General features: G+C 40.4%; 3 protein-coding genes and 1 pseudogene across 3 annotated transcripts; all 4 read right to left on the bottom strand.

Moving 5' to 3' along the window:
• Window positions 1-5: 5 nt before the first annotated feature.
• Window positions 6-745, bottom strand: LOC101297779 (pleckstrin homology domain-containing protein 1-like). The gene has a single exon (XM_004307579.1). It carries the CDS (start codon window positions 668-670, stop codon window positions 236-238), a length of 435 nt encoding a protein of 144 aa, XP_004307627.1. The 5' UTR covers window positions 671-745; the 3' UTR covers window positions 6-235.
• Window positions 746-1453: 708 nt separating this feature from the next.
• Window positions 1454-4820, bottom strand: LOC101296247 (probable LRR receptor-like serine/threonine-protein kinase At3g47570-like). Its single transcript, XM_004308880.1, has 2 exons — window positions 2153-4820; window positions 1454-1932 (listed from the first exon to the last, which is right to left on the bottom strand). Exons 1-2 carry the CDS (start codon window positions 4818-4820, stop codon window positions 1454-1456), a joined length of 3147 nt encoding a protein of 1048 aa, XP_004308928.1.
• A 7946-nt stretch (window positions 4821-12766) lies between these two features.
• On the bottom strand, window positions 12767-13515 carry LOC101298069 (annotated as a pseudogene).
• Window positions 13516-14166: 651 nt separating this feature from the next.
• Window positions 14167-19663, bottom strand: LOC101296531 (probable LRR receptor-like serine/threonine-protein kinase At3g47570-like). The gene is made up of 3 exons (XM_004308881.1): window positions 17094-19663; window positions 14291-14695; window positions 14167-14191 (listed from the first exon to the last, which is right to left on the bottom strand). Exons 1-3 carry the CDS (start codon window positions 19661-19663, stop codon window positions 14167-14169), a joined length of 3000 nt encoding a protein of 999 aa, XP_004308929.1.
• Window positions 19664-19839: the final 176 nt, after the last annotated feature.

The following is a 19839-nucleotide window of genomic DNA, read 5'->3' on the forward strand; positions in this document are numbered from 1 at the left end:
ATCAATATATCAAAGCAGTAATCTTTATCCTTGAAAAAAATCATACTTTCCATACTAATCAAATCAAACTTAATAACAAATCCCAAATTGGGATTAAACCCTAAAAATCAAAGCAGCCAAATTCAACACAAGAGAAAACCCAATAAAATCCAATATAGCCAGAAAAGAAACAACAATGAGAGATTTTTATGCACGTGCTGAAATTACAACTAACCTAAAAGCCTTTCTTCTTCTTCTAGTTCTTGTAGCTATCGTAATCGACGACCTCGGAATCCGTGACGGACCTGGAGTGCTGCACGATGGACCGTCCGATCGAGTTGATCCAGTCCTCCTTCTCCTTCTCAGAATCGGCGATGAAGTACATGGTCTCGGAGCGCGTGGAGAGCTCGAACGCGTACTGCTTGTTCAGCACGTCCTCCGCGCCCTTCACCGTCAGGCACGTGGCCACCGGGATCACGCCGCGTGACCTCGACGCGCGCGTGACGGACGAGTCCTTGAACCAGAAGAGCTTGCCTTGCTTGAGGACGAACCAGCGGCGACGCCACGTCTTGATGTACTCGCCTTGCTTGGTCAACCACCCCGTCCGCTCCGGGTTTGACCAGAACTCCACGCCGTCGTGGTCGTCGGGCTTGAAGGTCAGGCCCGTCGCGGCCCGCCATAGACTCGCCATCGGAGAATTTGGTGGAGGAGCGCGTGGAATCGAAGCTGTTAAGAAACGAAGGTAGGAGAAGAAGATCAAAATATCTGTGTGAGCTAGACTTTATTGTAAATATTTTGTTTTTATATTAATTTTTTCCCGGAAAAATTGTGAGAGTTTTAGTAATTAGAATTGTGCCCAGTGAAGTTTCGGTATTTAGAATTGGGTCCGTTGACTGCTTCGTTTTGTAAATAAAGGTACACTGACGGACTACGTTGGTTTCCCATCGCACAAAACACAACTATTCTTTGCTGGTGTGCTGTGGTCTAGTTGACTAAAGTGTTTAGTTAACAACTTTGAGGTCATAGGTTCAAACCGCACTGATATATGTAACGTGTGTAAGTTATTTAATAATTTTTTTTAAAAAAAACAGAACTTTTCTTACAAACCTATTGGATTATATGAATCACTTATTACATATACTTATGGTTACAACAATAGTAGTCTCCATTTGATATTAGAGGAAATGTACACAACAAACAACTCATAACCTAGGAATTGAAATCAATCATTCACTTGTTAGAAGCATGTACTTATTTCTTCTACACTAGCTAGTATCCTGGCTTTAGAAGTCTTCTGTAGTACAAGTGTATAACTCAGAGAATGTTGTGGCCTCGCTTCTCATACCAATGATACCATACTATTGTTTCTGCACAAAAACATGAGGATTATACAGTCATAAAGAGGAAATGAGTGAATGAATGAGGATTATTTTGTTGCACCAATCATGAAGAAGAAAATAGAAGCACCTTATGTTTAGCTTCTTCTTGGCCTCTCTTGACGGATGTCGATAGCATTGTAAGCATTCTTGATACGGTGTAGCTCTCTGAGGACCTCCTCCATCGACATTCTATTCCTTGGTGATTCTTCCGAGCATGCAACTCCAATCTTAAGGGTTGGAAGAATGCACTTCCACAAATAAGTGTTCATCTTGCTTAAGCTCTCACTGTCAACGTTTTCTTCATCTACTATGATTTCATTGTTGTGATCATCGATCTTGGTCCCTTCATTGTTTGTTGTTGAAGTTGCAGTCTCTTCTTCTCGAGTGGCAATAAGAGCAGGATCCACAATTTGCATAATTCTCCCTTGTATGGCGGTCTTAACAAAAGTATGGATATTGTCACCGTCTACAAATATTTGATCAGTGGGTCTTCTTCCGGTGAACAATTGCAGCACAAGTATCCCATAACTGTACACATCCCCTTGTGTTGATGGCTCTACACCAACAGCATACTCTGCAATTCATAAAACAATCAAGTATATCGGTTGACTGTGTACAATTTGGAACCTAACTAGCTCGCAAAGTTTCATTTATGATCATACTAGTATGATTTTAAATTCAAGCTACAATATATGCAGGTATTTGTTATACTTAGGTCCGTATTCATATCTTAATCTCAAATAAAACATATAAATTGAAATTCATGAAATAATTATATTATGCAAAATTGTTACCTGGAGCAGCATAGCCGATGGTTCCATTGATCCCAACTGTGCTGCTTAGATTCTCAGAGGAGTCTGCGGTTGCTGGGATGAGTCTTGCTAACCCAAAATCACTTACACAAGCAACCATGTCGTCATCTAGAAGAACATTGCTTGGCTTCATGTCACGGTGAATAATTTGCGGTTCGCAATGGTCATGAAGGTAACACAATGCAGAAGCCACATCAACAGCAATATTCAGTCTTTGAAGAAGGTTCAAACTCCTTGATTGGTTTTCACTGTGCAGCCACTCCTCTAAACTTCCATTAGACATATACTCAAATACGAGAGCTTTGAAGTCATTGCCATCGTGATCCGTGCTGGAGCAACATGTTAAGATCTTCACAAGATTCTTGTGCCTGATATTTCTCAATGCATTACATTCAGCCACAAAGCTCTTGAAAGCTCCTTTCTGTTGAAGGTTGAGGACCTTTATGGCAACTACACTGTTTTCTTGTTCATCGAGAATCCCTTTGTATACAGAGCCAACACTGCCTGATCCAATTTGATTGCTCAGAGAGAATCCGCCAGTAGCTTGATGAAGTGTCTGATATGAAACCCTGGAAAGGAAATTGATTGATGGTACTGCAGATAGTTGCTTCGTATTTTGAGTTTTCTTCCTCCAATAAAGTGCAGAGATGATTGCAAACAGAAGAGAGCATCCAACGACTAAAGAAATGGTGAAATATAGTTTTAAACCATTGAACTTCTTCTTCTTTAGTACATTGATGGGGCAAGCTGGTAGCCGCAATGCCGAAACACCACCACATAGTTTGGTATTTCCATCCAATGATATTGCACTGATGTTTCGGAAAACTCCTTCTTTCGGTACCTCGCCCTCCAAATTATTGAACGAAAGGTTCAAATATATCAAAAATGGAAGTCTCTGAAGATTTTTGGGAATTTGGCTTGACAAGTTGTTCTTCGAAAGATCTACATACTGAAGACCTTTCAAAGAAGTCAAAGGATAAGGTATCCTACCTTGAATGAGATTGTCTTGTAGGTGAAGAAATTCAAGGCTCTGACATTCCCCAATGGTTTCTGTAATTTCTCCCGTCAGATTGTTTCCAGAGATGTCCAAGTGATAGATATTCTTCAAATTACTGACTTCAACAGGCATGCTACCAGTTAGTGAGTTTTGTGATAAGTCGAGAAATAAGAGCGAGGAAAGGCCAATAATCTCTGGTGGTATATCTCCACTAAGTCTGTTCTGTGAAATGTCCATAATCTGTAAATTCTTGCAATATCCAATAGTTGGTGGAATGCTCCCTTCCAATTCATTTTCAAATATATCGAGTTCAAACAATTTGGTGAGGTTTCCTAAGGAAGATGGGATCCAACCTGATAATCTATTGGCAGGTAAAGCTAAAATTTGCAGATTTTGTAACTTCCCAAAAGAAGATGGAATGATACCCGTGAACAAGTTGTCTTCAAGGCCAAAGAATATTAAACTGTTGAGATTTCCTAATGTTTCAGGAATCGTTCCCACTATTTGATTGCCCCCAAGGTAGAGTTGAGTAAGATTGGTTGAAAAATTGGCTACAGAGTTGGGTAAAACACCTCCAAAATTGTTACTGTCCAGACCAAGCAATTTCAAATTACTGCAATTTGTGAGGAATGTTATACATTCCAAATCATTAGAAGAATTACTTCCTAGATTATTCTCCCCTAAACTGAGCCACTGGAGATTAGATAAAACTCTAAAACTTGTGGGAACTTGCCCAACGAAATTATTTGACAAAACATCAAGCTCTCGAAGCTGAGAAGCATTGCCAAAAGAAGCCGGGATTTGTCCAGAGAATTCATTTTTGCCGAGAAACATTTTGTGGAGATGAGGCATGTTTCGGTCTATACTGGGTGGAAGTGGAACAATACCCTCAAACTTATTACCCGTAAATGAAAAGACTTGCATAGATGACATGTTAAAAAGGGAGGGAGGCAACATACCAGAGAGATTACCATAACTAATACCAATACGCCATAGGTTTCTCAGTTGTCCCAGCTCCTCTGGAACTGTGCCAACCAGATTGTTCTCTCCCAAGGCAAGTTGTTCGAGTGATGAAAGATTTCCCAAGGAAGGTGGGACGCGTCCTGTCAGATTGTTTCTCGCTAGATCAAGATACACAAGCTTCGTCAATGAGCCAATCTCTGATGGAATATAGCCCTTAAGGCGGTTTTCTGCGATATTTATGACACTCAGTTCTGGACAGAAGGTCAGGTTGACTGGAATTCCCCCCTTTAACATGTTGGTATCGAGATCGAGACGTCGTAGTCGGAACAATTGACCAACTTGTTGCGGAATAATGCCAGAGAACTTGTTCCTCGGAAGGCTGATGAGCCTAAGAAAGGAAAGGTTGCCTATGTAGGGTGATATGGTTCCATTCAGATCAGCGTCTGATAGGTTTAATCCTGTTACTCTCTGATGCCGTCTGCCACAAGTGATTCCTCCCCATTTGCAAAAGTGAACGGAGTCATTCCAGGAGTTCAAGACCCCGTGTGGATCGGCGACTATGGATTCTTTGAATTTGAGCAAAGCCGAGTGATCGGTTTCGTTGCCGAATGAACTTACGACAGTGGTAGGTTGGAGAACATTGATGAAAAGGAGAAGGGTGAGGACATGAAGGTATTCGAACATCTCCATTCAGTTTGTATAAGCTGCGGGAAGCTAGTCGAAAATATGCAAGGCAAATCAGGTTGATCTTTCAAAATGTGCATGGTATTTAAGTATTTAACATTGCTTACGGCTCGTCGATCAGTTGGACTTGGACTTGAACTTGAAGGCCATCTGGCAGACGTCAAATTTTGGTAGTGGAAGAGACTTGGGAGCAGCCTCGCACTAACTTTGTTGATCATCTAGTCTACACTACTTTTCTTAATTTAGAGGAATCTACCATCATTGTTATGCATTATTCGATACTATTAGATAAAAGATCAGAGACTTTGAATTAGTTTGAGGTTGGGGCTAAAACTGTGAAATGAAAGTAATCACTAGCTGGTAAGTAATGTCTATGAAGATTGAATATTAATTGAAATGAACAAGTTCAAGCTACTACAGGCTGAACAAGGTCTACGCCAGCGCCGCTACTGGATTGCTATAACACAAGGAAATGTAATGGTTAATAGAAACAAAATGATCGAGAAAGGGTGTATTCTTAGCTCGCCTAAAAGTTTGAGTAAGTTATGCCAATATGGAATAAGGATTTACCCTAATTTCAGATGTGCTAGATGAATTTACTTAGACTTGTAGCCGTTTAGGAACTTCCATTGAGTTTCAGTTTCCAGAAGCAGCAGGAAAATGATGGGGGAATGATGATGCTCAAGACGCAAAGTTTTGGTGGTGAAGAAAATGGATAACACTAAACACAGTATAATTAGTGGACTGAGGAAATGAGGTCTAGTTGAAGAAACTTGGAAAGCTGCCCTGCACTAATTAACTAGTGGAGTTCTGCCACCCTCCCAATTTCTACGGTGTGAAAGACCTCAAGACACCTGATCGTATGTCTTAAGACTTGTGTTTAAGTCTTTCAGATTACTATAACACAAGATATGAAATATTGAATGAAATGAGACAGCTGGGACTCACTAAATCTTTTAGGGGGTGACTCGGGTGAAGCTTCCTTGTGCAACCAAGTTGCATATTTCAATGTGTTTCCAAACTTCACAACACATCTCAGAAATGCCGCTCACTGTCTAAGACTGAGAATTAAGACATATAGGATTTTTATGAAGAACGGAATGATAGAACTTGCAATAGATTATTGAATCTATTATAAGTTGATGAGTTCAAATGTAACTCTCAACACCAATTTCTAAATAGCCCTGGGATGACTACATTTGTTCTCACCAACCCGAAAAATAATTCTCAGCAAAAACATGTCACAAAATGGCATGAAGTAACATTCTCAAAAGAATGAAATATGACCCCTCCTGTTAAACAGCTTGAAAGCACCAATGCTTCAATTTATGCAGAAATGGGAGGAAAAATAAGTTTACAGTTTCATAGACATTCATTTGATAATTATGAAGAAGCTAGTTCCTCTAGAACTAAATCAATTTTTCATGAAGAATCCTTTGAGGAAGAAGATACTAAAAGGTACCTATGAAAATGCTTAGAGCAGGAGAACTAAAAGAATTATATGCACAAGCTAAGACTTATGAATCTATAGAATTGGAGAAAATCATGAATAAAATTTCTCAAATTCGACTTGGAAAGAATAAGAGGAAGATTCTTTCTTATCAAGCAGCAAAAGAAGAGTCAAATACATTATCCTCCATGGATACAAGAGAAGTTAAAAGGCAGGCTCCTCTAGATGGTAGTCATATCATAGTTTAGAATATTATGAACTATCCAACCAAAATAGTTTGAGAAAAGAATATCAAACTTCCAAAAGGACAAGCTCCTACATGAAAGAACAAGGAGCGAAGTTCTCATAAGTATATCCCTACAGAACCCAAATGGGGACAGTCAGTGTCCGAAAGAGAGGTTTATTTGGATTTAGACAAGGTAGGAGATAAAAGAAAGACAATAGATAACTGGGTTGCTAGTTTAAAGTTTACTCAGACTCTAGTATTATCAAATTATGAATACGACGATGCTCATACATATTATGAGTCAACCTTAACTAGAATAGTCCAGAAATGGTATCAGTCATTTAAGAGAAGTTCTAAATGAGCTGATTGGGTGGTCAAGTTAGCTTAGACAAATAATCCTTTAGATTTTGCAATGCCTATTTATGCACAATTTAGAGGAGATATCACTGGGTATAACGAGCAATCTTAAAAAATTCATACTAATCAAATCAAACTTAATATATAACAAATCCCAAATTGCACTACCAGGACAAGCACTTTAGCCGACGAAAAAGTTTCGTCGGCCTGTTAACTTAATTCGTCGGCTATAGTATCGTCGGCTAAAATTGCTGGTTTTTGAAAAAAAAAAACTGCAGAAACTTTCGGCCACCTCCAATCACCACCAAAATTTGACAGAATCTTCCTCTCAACATTTCGAACAACTTTCTAGATGAAGTCCAAGCCCAATTCTAAGCGTAAATAGGTCAATTGAATCAAAATATAAAAATCCCCAATTTTAAACCCTAAAAACTTCAAATCTTCGATTCTCCTCACACACACCGAATCGAGCTACCAAATTCTAGGGGAATGTAATACTAATCAAACTCAACTTATCCATATATAGAACTCACCAAATGGTGACCTGAGGAAGGAGAAATTCGATCGACACCGAATCCGAACCGGCGGAGTTTTGGAGCTCGATTTATCCCTCACGGCGGCGCCACTCGATGCACCACCTGTCCAGCAATGAAGTAGAGACGACGGCGAAGCTTTTGGGACAAGTGTGGCGGTCTCCGGTGGCTTGACTGCGGAGCTAGGCCGAGAAGAAAATCCGGCAGGCGAAACAGTCCATGCATTTCTGATTTTCTACTTCTTACCATCCACCTATATAAAGAACTTTACCCGACGAAATTCTTTATTTTTGTCGGTTAAAGTCCATTGAAAATTTTCCTCTAAATTTGGTTTGCCGCCAAATGTTTTTTCGACTTTAGCCAACGACTTTTCATATATTTTCGTCGGCTAAAGTCATTTAAAAATTTTCATCCAAATTTGGTTTGCCGCCAAAAATTTTTTGACCTTAGCCGACGACTTTTTTAATATCTCGTCGGCTAAAGTCTATAAATTTACGAAAACGCTCATATCTCCCTCTATATTATGTAGTTTGGTCAAACCTTCCACACGAAAAACTCTCAGGTAGATGAGACGCAACCGCCTATATAAAAATTTTGAGACATTTACCTTCCGACGATAGGGCTCCCCATAGGGAATAATAACGGTAAATAGGGTTGACCGCTACTATCGGCACCGAGACGTTACCCGATTTACGTGATTTTTGAACCATAGCCGTATTTCACCATTATGAACACATCTTATTTCACGAGATTTTTGATAATTTTGCTTTCTATGTAGAGTTCGTTCACAAAGTTGTATAACCTACTAAACAAGTTATACAACATTAGTAGACACGTTGTGATTCCGATGACTAAAATTCACAAACCCAAATTGGACCGTTAGATATGATCATTATGACGAAATATGTCTATGATAAAAAATTCAACTGGATCCGACAACGTTAAGGGCTCGATCGAAACGGTCAACCATAATCCATCGTTACTTATCACACGAAAACGCTCATATCTCCCTCTATATTACGTAGTTTGGTCAGACCTTCCACATGAAAAAATCTCACGTAGATGAGACGCAACTGCCCATATAAAAATTTTGAGACATTTACCGTCCGACGATAGGGCTCCCGATAGGGAATAATAACGGTAAATAGTAGACACGTTGTGATTCCGATGACTAAAATTTACAAACCAAAATTCGACCGTCAGATATGATCATTATGACGAAAGATGTCTATGGTAAAAAATTCAACTGGATTCGACAACGTTAAGGGCTCGATCGAAACAGTCAACTCTAATCGGAAATAAGAAAACTGCATTTTGAAGCCCTAAACGGACTCGGATGGCCAAAAAGGCCCGTATGTCATGGGAAAATGATGAGTTTGACTCGTAAGGCCGTTACGCTTCCGGAAAGGTATCACAATAGTCAATCAGACGCCGAACGTCAAATCTACAGCATAGTGAATAATAAGGGTAAATTGCATTGACCGCAACTATCGACACCGAGACTTTACCGGAATACCGTGATTTTTCAACCGTAGACATATTTCACCATTTGGGTCATATCTTATTTCACGACTTTTTTGCGTTTGAAGGATCTACGTATAGTTTGTTTTTGAAACGGAACATTTACTTAACACTTGGTAAACAAGTTATACAACATTAGTAGGCATGTTGTGATTGTGATGATCAAACTTGAGAAACGAAAATCCGAATCTGACCATCATGATAAAATACATGTATGAGAAAAAATTCAACTTGATCCGACAAGGTTAAGGGCTCGATTCGGACGGTCAATCCCATAAGTCAAACCCCTAAACGCAAGGAAAAGGTCATTGGACCGTCTAAATTACGTATTTTGGCCGGACTTTCAACTGAAAATAGTTTCAAATCGATGAGACGCAACAAGTCGTATAAAAAATATATCACCATTAGGGTTTAGGGTTTAGCCGACGAAATATTAGGGTATTCGCCGGCTAAGATGCGGTTAGCCGACGAATTTTTACTTAGGTTTTAGCCGACGAAAAAATTCGTCGGGTAAAGTATTTTTAAAAGTCGTCGGCTATAGTGCACAGACTATAGCCGACGAAAAAATTCTTTACCCGATGAAATTAAAATTTCGTCGGCTAAAGCCTTTCTTCTGGTAGTGTTGGGATTAAACCCTAAAAATCAAAGCAGCCAAATTCAACACAGGAGAAAACCCAATAAAATCTAATATAGCTTCTCTGCTTGGATCTGCTTGGGTTTTTTATGAGTCTGCCACGTCACCAAAAAGACATCTAACGGTTCTAAATGAAAACTTGCAAAACACCAACGTGGACATGAAACAGCTGATCTATTCCTCTGTCTTCTTCTCTGATATGCTTTGCAATTAGGGCCAATTACATATAAGTCCACTTGGAGACATTTTCTCCCATATAGGTCCACCTAAACATTTTTACCTATATAAGTCTACCCAAGCCTAAATAGAGTCTTATATTAGGTATTAAAGTTCAACAAAATTACAGACTGCCATCCAACCAAAAAAAATTAGATTTTCTCTCTTATATTTACAAAAATACCACTAATGTAAAAAGTCAACAACTACAAATGGTCTCCGGTTGACCTTCGGCGAGGTCTCCGGCTGACCTCCGGCGAACTTTTCGGCCGACCATCTGTGTGGATTCTAGCGACCACAAAAGTTACTACCACTGACAACAAAAGATACTATCGATAGAAAAAAAACTATTGCCACCAGCAAAGAAAGTTACTACCGATAGCAACAAAAGCTACTACCACCAACAAAGAAAGCTACTACCACCGACAATAAAATATACTACCGATAACAAAAAAGGCTACTGCCACCAACAAAGAAAGCTACTACCGATAGCAACAAAAACTACTACCACCAGCAAAGAAAACTACTACCACTGACAACAAAAGATTGCAAAAGATACTGTCACCAGCAACAAAAGCTACTACCACAGGCTATAAAAGCTACTACCACCGGCTATAAAAGCTACTATGGTGAGATTTCCGGCAACCTCCGGATAGGTCACAAAAGATACTATCGCCAGCAACAAAAAATATTACCGAACATAACAAAAGCTACTACCACCAGCTACAAAAGCTACTATGTTGAGATTCCGACGACCTCCGACGAGGTCACAAAAGATATTGTCACTAGCTATAAAAGATACTACCGAGCATATGAAAAGTTACTATCACCAACGAAAAAGCTACTATAACCAGCTATAAAAGATACTACCGAGCAAATGAAAAACTACTACAAGGTAGAACAAAAGCTACTGTCACCACCTATAAAAGATACTACCAAACATATGAAAAACTACTACCAAGCAGAAAAAAAGCTATTGTCACCAACAAAAAAAGCTAAGCTACTATCACCAATTATAAAAGCTACCACCCCCAGCTACAAAAGTTACTATAGTGAGATTTCCAATGACCTCTGACGACGAAGTCACAAAAGATATTGTCGTCAGTAACAAAAACTACTACCGCAAGTAATAAAAGCTACTACCACCATCAACAAAAACTACTACCACCATCAACAAAAACTATTACCTCCAAACAAAGCCAATAGCTAATGTTTTCGGCAACAAAATCTACTACCAAGCATAATGAAAGCTATTACCAATGTGTCAAAAATATACAGAACAGTCACCTCCAATAGGAGCGACATCTTTGAAGCGGCGTCGTCCAGGACTTGTCATTGAGTCAACGGCGGCATCCAAGCTGTACGGATCTCGAATCGTCGGCGGAAGGCGATCATAGCCGTCAAGGACCAGACGAGCCACAAGGATGAGCCGGCGAGCCATATGGTTTCAGAGATCCCGTCGAGGTCAAATCAGAAGTTGTCATCGATGGAATTGGACGCAATAGACATCGAGGTCAAGGTGCGTCGTCGTCGATCCGGCGACGTCGAGGTTGAGGTCAAGGCTTCGTCGTCGATTTGGCGACGTCGAGATCGAGGCATCGTCGATCTGGCGACGTCGAGATCGAGGCATCGTCGATTTGGCGACGTCGAGGTCGAGGCGTTGTCGTCGAGCCGGTGGCGTCGAGGTCGAGGTCAAGGCTTCGTCGTCGATCTGGCGACGTCGAGGTCGAGCCTGCTTCCTTGTCATCTATCAAGCGGCACCAAGCCATCGTCGTCGAGCTGGTGTTGGCCTGAGACGCCGCCATGGCCGGATATTCGAGACCGGAGAAGAGAGGGAAGAGGAACATAGAGAGAGAGAGGAGTACTGAAAAGGATGTGAGAAGAGAGAAAAATTGATTTGTAGGGAAACAAGGGTATTTTAGGAACATCGTAAAAATAAAATGACAGGTTTAGGCTTAAAAGTGGACTTATATGGGTAAAAATATTAAGGTGGACTTGTGTTACAAAAAATGTTGCGAAAGTGACTTTAGTGAAATTTTCTATTGCAAGAGAAAAATTCATTAACAGTCCCTAAACTATTGTGCCAAGGTCAACATGATACCTGAAAAATGATTTTGACATCAGTGAGATACCTCTGTTAAATTTTCGTAACAGAACCGTTTGTTTGCTCACGTGTAGACACCAAAATGAAGTCGAATGACCCATTTAGCCTTGTATATTAATTCTCTTTTTTGTTTCTTGTTCTTCGTGTTAGCCAAACCAATCTCTTCTCTATCTCTATACAAACTGAGTTTATCATCTCACCCACACAAAACAAATCCATATACATCTCAAAACAAGGAGCATATAAAACCCAGAACCTTAGCATGATAAAACTAAACACAACAAACTACTTGCAAATAGAAACTCAAGTCCCCACTGTTTCCACATGAACAAGTTAAAAGCCAAACCCTTTACCTTGAAATTGCATCTAACCGACTAACCCAGAACTGATATGAACTAAATCCTCCTCTCTTTTTTCTAAAAGCCAAAACCCCATATACTTCACTTCACTCCAAAACCCATACCCCCAAGCTTAAAAACAAGCCAATACCTTTAAACCAGATACCAATAAAGCTCCTAATTTTCCACACAGCAAAACCACAAAACCGGATTTATTTCTCTCACACCACCGTGTTCTTAACCTCCGACGAATCAAGCCCAGTCTTGGAGCCGTCTGGCAACACCGGGAGCGACTTCGTAGGCCAACTTTTCTTGTTCGTCAATGAGGACCTCGTCATTGGCTCCATTGGCGGGTTGTTTTCGCTGCTGGATTCTCCGGTTCTGACATTGACGTCTGACGAAAAAGCCCAGAAAAGGGAAGCGGAAAGGGAAGAGGATTTACGGATTCCAGTCCAAAATGGGCACGCCGTCGTTGAATTCCTACCCAGTTTACTAGGTTTGAGACGGGCTCATCGGCAAGGAGGGAGTAACCTGTTTGGTTTAGGTTTGTTTTGGATCATTTTATTTTATTTTCGATTCAAATTAAATAGAACCTGTTTTGGATGAGATGAGACTCATGAGAGGGATATCCGGATATGCATTAGAAATCACATACTTCTCGGCACAACTTCAGTTTTTGAAGACTTGTATTTCTATCCACTGGCAACTTCAGTTTTTTAAGACTTGTATTTCTATCCACTGGATTGTGATACCATGACGTGGCAGGCTTAGGGAAAAACCCAAGCAGATCCATGCAAATAAAAACCAAGCAGAGAAGAAAGAACAAACAGAGAGATTTTTATGCACGTGCCGAAATTACAACTAACCTAAAAGCCTTTCTTCTTCTTCTAGTTCTTGTAGCTATCGTAATCGACGACCTCCGAATCCGTGACGGACCTGGACTGCTGCACGATGGACCGTCCGATCGGGTTGATCTAGTCCTCCTTCTCCTTCTCAGAATCGGCGATGAAGTACATGGTCTCGGAGCGCGTGGAGAGCTCGAACGCGTATTGATTGTTCAGCACGTCCTCCGCGCCCCTCACCGTCAGGCACGTGGCCACCGGGATCACGCCGCGTGACTTCGACTTGCGCGTGACGGTCGAGTCCTTGAACCAGAAGAGCTTGCCTTGCTTGAGGACGAACCAGCGGCGACGCCACGTCTTGATGTACTCGCCTTGCTTGGTCAACACCCCGTCCACTCCCGGGTTTGACTAGAACTCCACGCCGTCGTGGTTGTCGGGCTTGTCGGTCAGGCCCGTCGCGGCCCGCCATAGACTCGCCATTGGAGATTTTGATGGGAGGAGCGCATGGAATCGAAGCTGTTAAGAAACGAAGGTATAGGTCTATAGGAGAAGAAGATCAAAATATCTGTGTGAGCTAGACTTTATTGTAAATATTTTGTTTTTATATTAAATTTTTTTTCCGGAAATTCCTGGAAAAAAATTGTGAGAGTTTTAGTAATTAGAATTGTGTCCTATGAAGTTTTGGTATTTAGAATTGGGTCCGTTGACTGCTTTGTTTTGTAAATAAAGGTACACTGATGGACTAGGTTGGTTTCAGAACTATTCTTTGCCCGTGAGTGAGCTGTGGTCTAGCTGGCTAATTAAGGTGTTTAGTTAACAACTTTGAGATTATAGGTTCAAACCGCACGGTCATATGTAGCGTGCATGCGTTATTTGATAATTTAACCATTCTTACAAACCTATTGGATTATATGAATCACTTATTACATATACTTATTGTTACAACAATAGTAGTCTCCATTGGATATTAGAGGAAATGTACACAACCAACAACTCATAACCTAGGAATTAAAATCAAGCATTCACTTGTTAGAAGCAAGTACTTATTTCTTCTACACTAATATCCTGGCCGGCTTTAGAAGTCTTCTGTAGTACGAGTGTACAACTCAGAGAATGTTGCCGCCTCGCTTCTCATACCAATGATACCTTACTGTTTCTGCACAAAAACATGAGGATTATACAGCCTAAAGAGGAAATGAGTGAATGAAATGAGGATTATTTTGTTTCACTAATCATGAAGAAGAAAATAATGCACCTTATGTTTAGCTTCTTCTTGGCCTCTCTTGACGGAATAGCATTGTAAGCATTCTTGATACGGTGTAGCTCCCTGAGGACCTCCTCCATCGACATTCTATTCCTTGGTGATTCTTCCGAGCATGCAACTCCAATCTTAAGGGTTGGAAGAATGCACTTCCACAAATAAGTGTTCATCTTGCTTAAGCTCTCACTGTCAACGTTTTCTTCATCTACTATGATTTCATTGTTGTGATCATCGATCTTGGTCCCTTCATTGTTTGTTGTTGAAGTTGCAGTCTCTTCTTCTCGAGTGGCAATAAGAGCAGGATCCACAATTTGCATAATTCTCCCTTGTATGGCGGTCTTAACAAAAGTATGGATATTGTCACCGTCTACAAATATTTGATCAGTGGGTCTTCTTCCGGTGAACAATTGCAGCACAAGTATCCCATAACTGTACACATCCCCTTGTGTTGATGGCTCTACACCAACAGCATACTCTGCAATTCATAAAACAATCAAGTATATCGGTTGACTGTGTACAATTTGGAACCTAACTAGCTCGCAAAGTTTCATTTATGATCATACTAGTATGATTTTAAATTCAAGCTACAATATATGCAGGTATTTGTTAGCTCATTGGTTTTTAGTAAAAATGTTGGGGTGCAAATGCAGGAGACAATTGCTAGTATGATGCGAGTTTTAGTAGTAGACTCCCATGAAAAATATTTGGGACTGCCAACCTATGTTGGAAGGAAAAAGACTGCCATTTTTCAATTTATCAAGGAGAAGTTGTCGAAAAAAATCTCTAATTGGCAGGGAAAGCTCCTGAGTGGTGCAGGGAGAGATATCCTGATTCGTGTGGTGGCTCAGGCTCTACCTACTTATGCTATGAGTGTGTTTCAACTTACAAAAGTTTTTGTGAGGATTTGGAACAACTTTGTGCTAAATTTTGGTGGGGGAGTACTACAGAAAAAAGAAAGATACACTGGAAAAATTGGAAAGCTCTCTGCTCTCCGAAGGAGGAAGGTGGTTTAGGCTTCCGTAGTCTAACAGAGTTTAATTCAGCAATGCTCGCAAAACAAGCCTGGAGAGTAGTAAATCATCCAGATTCTTTGGTGGCTCGATTATATAAGGCCAAATATTTTCCAAACAACTCTTTTTGGAATGCGCCTGATCATACTGCACCATCTTTCTCATGGAGGAGTATTGTATCAACTAGGAGACTATTGAGGGAAGGTAGCTACTGGCAGATAGGGGATGGTAGGTCAGTCCATATCACTGACAATGCATGGATCCCAGGTATTCCAAATTTCAGACCCTCTGATGCTTCAATTCTCAATAACTCAGTAGGTTATGTCAATGAGCTCTTGACTCATAGTGGTGGATGGAATGAGTTTTCAGTTAGGGCGACTTTTACTGGAGAGGTAGCTAATGCCATATTAGCTATTCCCTTACCGCATGAGACAGTGGAAGATAGAGTAGTTTGGAGATTGGAAAAGCAAGGCATATTTACTGTGAAAACTGCTTATCGACACTCTTTTGCTCATTCTTCTGCATATCAACATTCTGCTCTCAATGTGGGGGTAAGTTTTTGGAAAAAGGTTTGGAAAGCTAATGTACCTACTGGTGCAAAAGTAAATATATGGAGGGTGTGTCACAACATTTTACCGTCACTTGAGAGGTTGCAATCCAAACATGTGGAGCTGGAGTCCATAAATTGTCCTTTGTGTTTGGATACAATGGAATCTACTTTGCACCTGTGTAGGGACTGCCCTTTTACTAGAGAGGTATTGCGATCAAATGGTGTTTTATCACAGGTTTGTCTTAACCCTTTGGTATTACATTTTAATTTGGCGGATTGGTTGAACTCATGCTCAAGGGAGTTGTCTAGTTCTGCTTTTGGAGAGATGATTTTTTTGTTATGGAGTGTGTGGAAGGAAAGAAATAATAGAGTTTGGAATGATAAAAGGGGAAGTGCGCTGGATACAGTGATTGCAGCTATGTCTAGAGTGCAAGAATTTCGTTCAGTGACACTAATAAATAACAGTCGTTCTGTTTTGAAAATACAGAAATGGAAACCTCCACCTGCTGGGACTTTTAAGATCAATGTAGATGGATCTTTTATAAATCACAATAGTTGTGGCAGCACGGGTTTTGTGGTAAGGGATTTTTTGGGAGGTTTTATTGCTGGGGGTGGGATGAGTTTTGCTGGTATACTCTCAGCTGAGCATATGGAGTTGATGGCTTGCAAGCAGGCTATTTTGTTTGCAGTAACAAATCATTTTGTTCCTGCTATGATCGAAACTGATGCACAAGTTGTTGCTCAACAACTTTTGCAGCAGTCTGCATTTAACCTTTCGGCTCTTGGAAGGATCTATGACGAGGTTGGGATACTACTCCATAATCATCCTACAATCAAGGTCCAGTATGTCAGGCGTACTGCAAACAATGTGGCTCATGTGATGGCTTCAAACTCCAAGCAATTTAGTTCAGAAACTTTTTATTTTTCAGTTCCTTCTTTTCTTCAGACTGCAGTAGCAGCTGAAATAGTCCAGATGTAATACATTTCTTTTTGCAATAAAGTATGACCTCTTAATTCAAAAAAATAAAAATATGCAGGTATTTGTTTTACTTAGGTCCGTATTCATATCTTAATCTCAAATAAAACTTGTAGATTGAAATTCATGAAATAATTATATTATGCAAAATTGTTACCTGGAGCAGCATAGCCGATGGTTCCATTGATCCCAACTGTGCTGCTTAGATTCTCAGAGGAGTCTGCGGTTGCTGGGATGAGTCTAGCTAACCCAAAATCACTTACACAAGCAACCATGTCTTCATCTAGAAGAACATTGCTTGGCTTCATGTCACGGTGAATAATTTGCGGTTCGCAATGGTCATGAAGGTAACACAATGCAGAAGCCACATCAACAGCAATATTCAGTCTTTGAAGAAGGTTCAAACTCCTTGATTGGTTTTCACTATGCAGCCACTCCTCTAAACTTCCATTAGACTTATACTCAAATACAAGAGCTTTGAAGTCATTGCCATCGTGATCCGTGCTGGAGCAACATGTTAAGATCTTCACAAGATTCTTGTGCCTGATATTTCTCAATGCATTGCATTCAGCCACAAAGCTCTTGAAAGCTCCTTTCTGTTCAAGGTTGAGGACCTTTATGGCAACTACACTGTTTTCTTGTTCATCGAGAATCCCTTTGTATACAGAGCCAACACTGCCTGATCCAATTTGATTGCTCAGAGAGAATCCGCCAGTAGCTTGATGAAGTCTCTGATATGAAACCCTGGAAAGGAAATTGATTGACGGTAATGCAGATAGTTGTTTTGTCGACTTTTGAGTTTTTTTTCTCCAATAAAGTGCAGAGATGATTGCAAACAGAAGAGAGCATCCAACGACTAAAGAAATGGTGAAATATAGTTTTAAACCATTGAACTTCTTCTTCTTTAGCACATTGATGGGGCAAGCTGGTAGCCGCAATGCCAAATCACCACCACATAGTTTGGTATTTCCATTCAATGATATTGCACTGATGTTTCGGAAAACTCCTTCTTTCGGTACCTCGCCCTCCAAATTATTGAACGAAAGGTTCAAATATATCAAAAATGGAAGTCTCTGAAGATTTTTGGGAATTTGGCTTGACAAGTTGTTCTTCGAAAGATCTACATACTGAAGACCTTTCAAAGAAGTCAAAGAAGAAGGTATCCTACCTTGAAAGAGATTGTCTTGTAGGTGAAGAAATTCAAGGCTCTGACATTCCTCAACGGTTTCTGGAATTTCTCCGGTTAGATTGTTTCCTGAGATGTCAAGTATCCTGATATTCTTCAACTTACCCACTTCCACAGGCAGGCTGCCAGTTAGCGAGTTTTGCGATAAGTTGAGTAAGCCAGATAAGGAGGACATGCCAATGACCTGGGATGGTATATCTCCACTAAGATTATTGTGTGATAGATTAATTATCTGCAGACTTTGACAATTACCAATATCTGGAGGAATGATTCCTTCTAATTCATTTGCGTATAACTGGAGTCTAAACAAATGGGTGAGGTTTCCTAAGGAAGATGGGATCCAACCTGATAATCTATTGGTAGATAAAGATAAAATTTGCAGATTTTGTAACTTCCCAAAAGAAGATGGAATGATACCCGTGAACAAGTTGTTTTCAAGGCCCAAGAATATTAAACTGTTGAGATTTCCTAATGTTTCAGGAATCGTTCCCACTATTTGATTGCCCCCAAGGTAGAGTTGAGTAAGTTGGGTTGAGAAATTGGCTACAGAGTTGGGTAAAACACCTCCAAAATTATTAACAGCCAGAGAAAGTAGTTCCAAATTACTGCAATTTGTGAGGAATGTTATATATTCCAAATCATTAGAAGAATTACTTCCTAGATTATTCCTCCCTAAATTGAGCAATTGGAGATTAGGTAAAACTCCAAAACTTGTGGGAACTTGCCCAACGTAATTATTTTTCGAAATATCAAGCGCTCGAAGCTTAGAAGCATTGGCAAAAGAAGCCGGGATTTGTCCAGAGAATTCATTTCCGCCGAGGAACATTGTGTGGAGATGAGGCATGTTTAGGTCTATACTGGGTGGAAGTGGAACAATACCCTTAAACTTATTACCCGTAAATGAAAAGACTTGCATAGATGACATGTTAAAAAGGGAGGGAGGCAACATACCAGAGAGAATACAAAAATGAATACTGAAAAACCTTAGGTTTCTCAGTTGTCCCATCTCCTCTGGAACTGTGCCAACCAGATTGTTCTCTCCCAAGCCAAGGGTTTCGAGTGATGAAAGATTTCCCAAGTTAGGTGGGACGCGTCCTGTCAGATTGTTTCTCCCTAGATTAAGAAACACAAGCTTCGTCAACGAGCCAATCTCTGATGGAATATCGCCCTTAAGGCGGTTTTCTCGGATACTTATGACACTCAGTTCTGGACAGAAGGTCAGGTTGACTGGAATTCCCCCCTCTAACATGTTGGTATCGAGATGGAGACGTCGTAGTCGGAACAATTGACCAACTTGTTGCGGAATCAAGCCAGCGAACTTGTTCCTTGGAAGGCTGATGAACCTAAGAAAGGATAGGTTGCCTATGTAGGGTGATATGGTCCCATTCAGATCAGCGTCTGATAGGTTCAATCCTGTTACTCTCTGATGCCGTCTGCCACAAGTGACTCCTCCCCATTTGCAGAAGTGAACGGAGTCATTCCATGAGTTCAAGAACCCGTGTGGATCGGCGACTATGGATTCTTTGAATTTGAGCAAAGCCAAGTGATCGGTTTCATTGACAAATGAACTTACGACAGCGGTAGGTTGGAGAAGATTGGTGAAAAGGAGAAGGGCGAGGACATGCAGGTATCTAAAGTTATCCATTCAGTTTGTTATATAAGCAGTAGGAAGCTTGTGGCTCGGTGATGGGAAAATCAGGCAAAGGAAAATCAAGTTGATCTTTCTAAAACCAACTTGATCAAGTTGATCTTTGAACCTCGTGTACATGTAGCAGAGTTTTCGGGTATGACTCATCAGTCATTATCAGTGTGTTGTTGACT

The sequence above is a fragment of the Fragaria vesca genome, linkage group LG7 (assembly GCF_000184155.1).
Source record: "Fragaria vesca subsp. vesca linkage group LG7, FraVesHawaii_1.0, whole genome shotgun sequence".
Taxonomy (NCBI): Eukaryota; Viridiplantae; Streptophyta; class Magnoliopsida; order Rosales; family Rosaceae; genus Fragaria; species Fragaria vesca.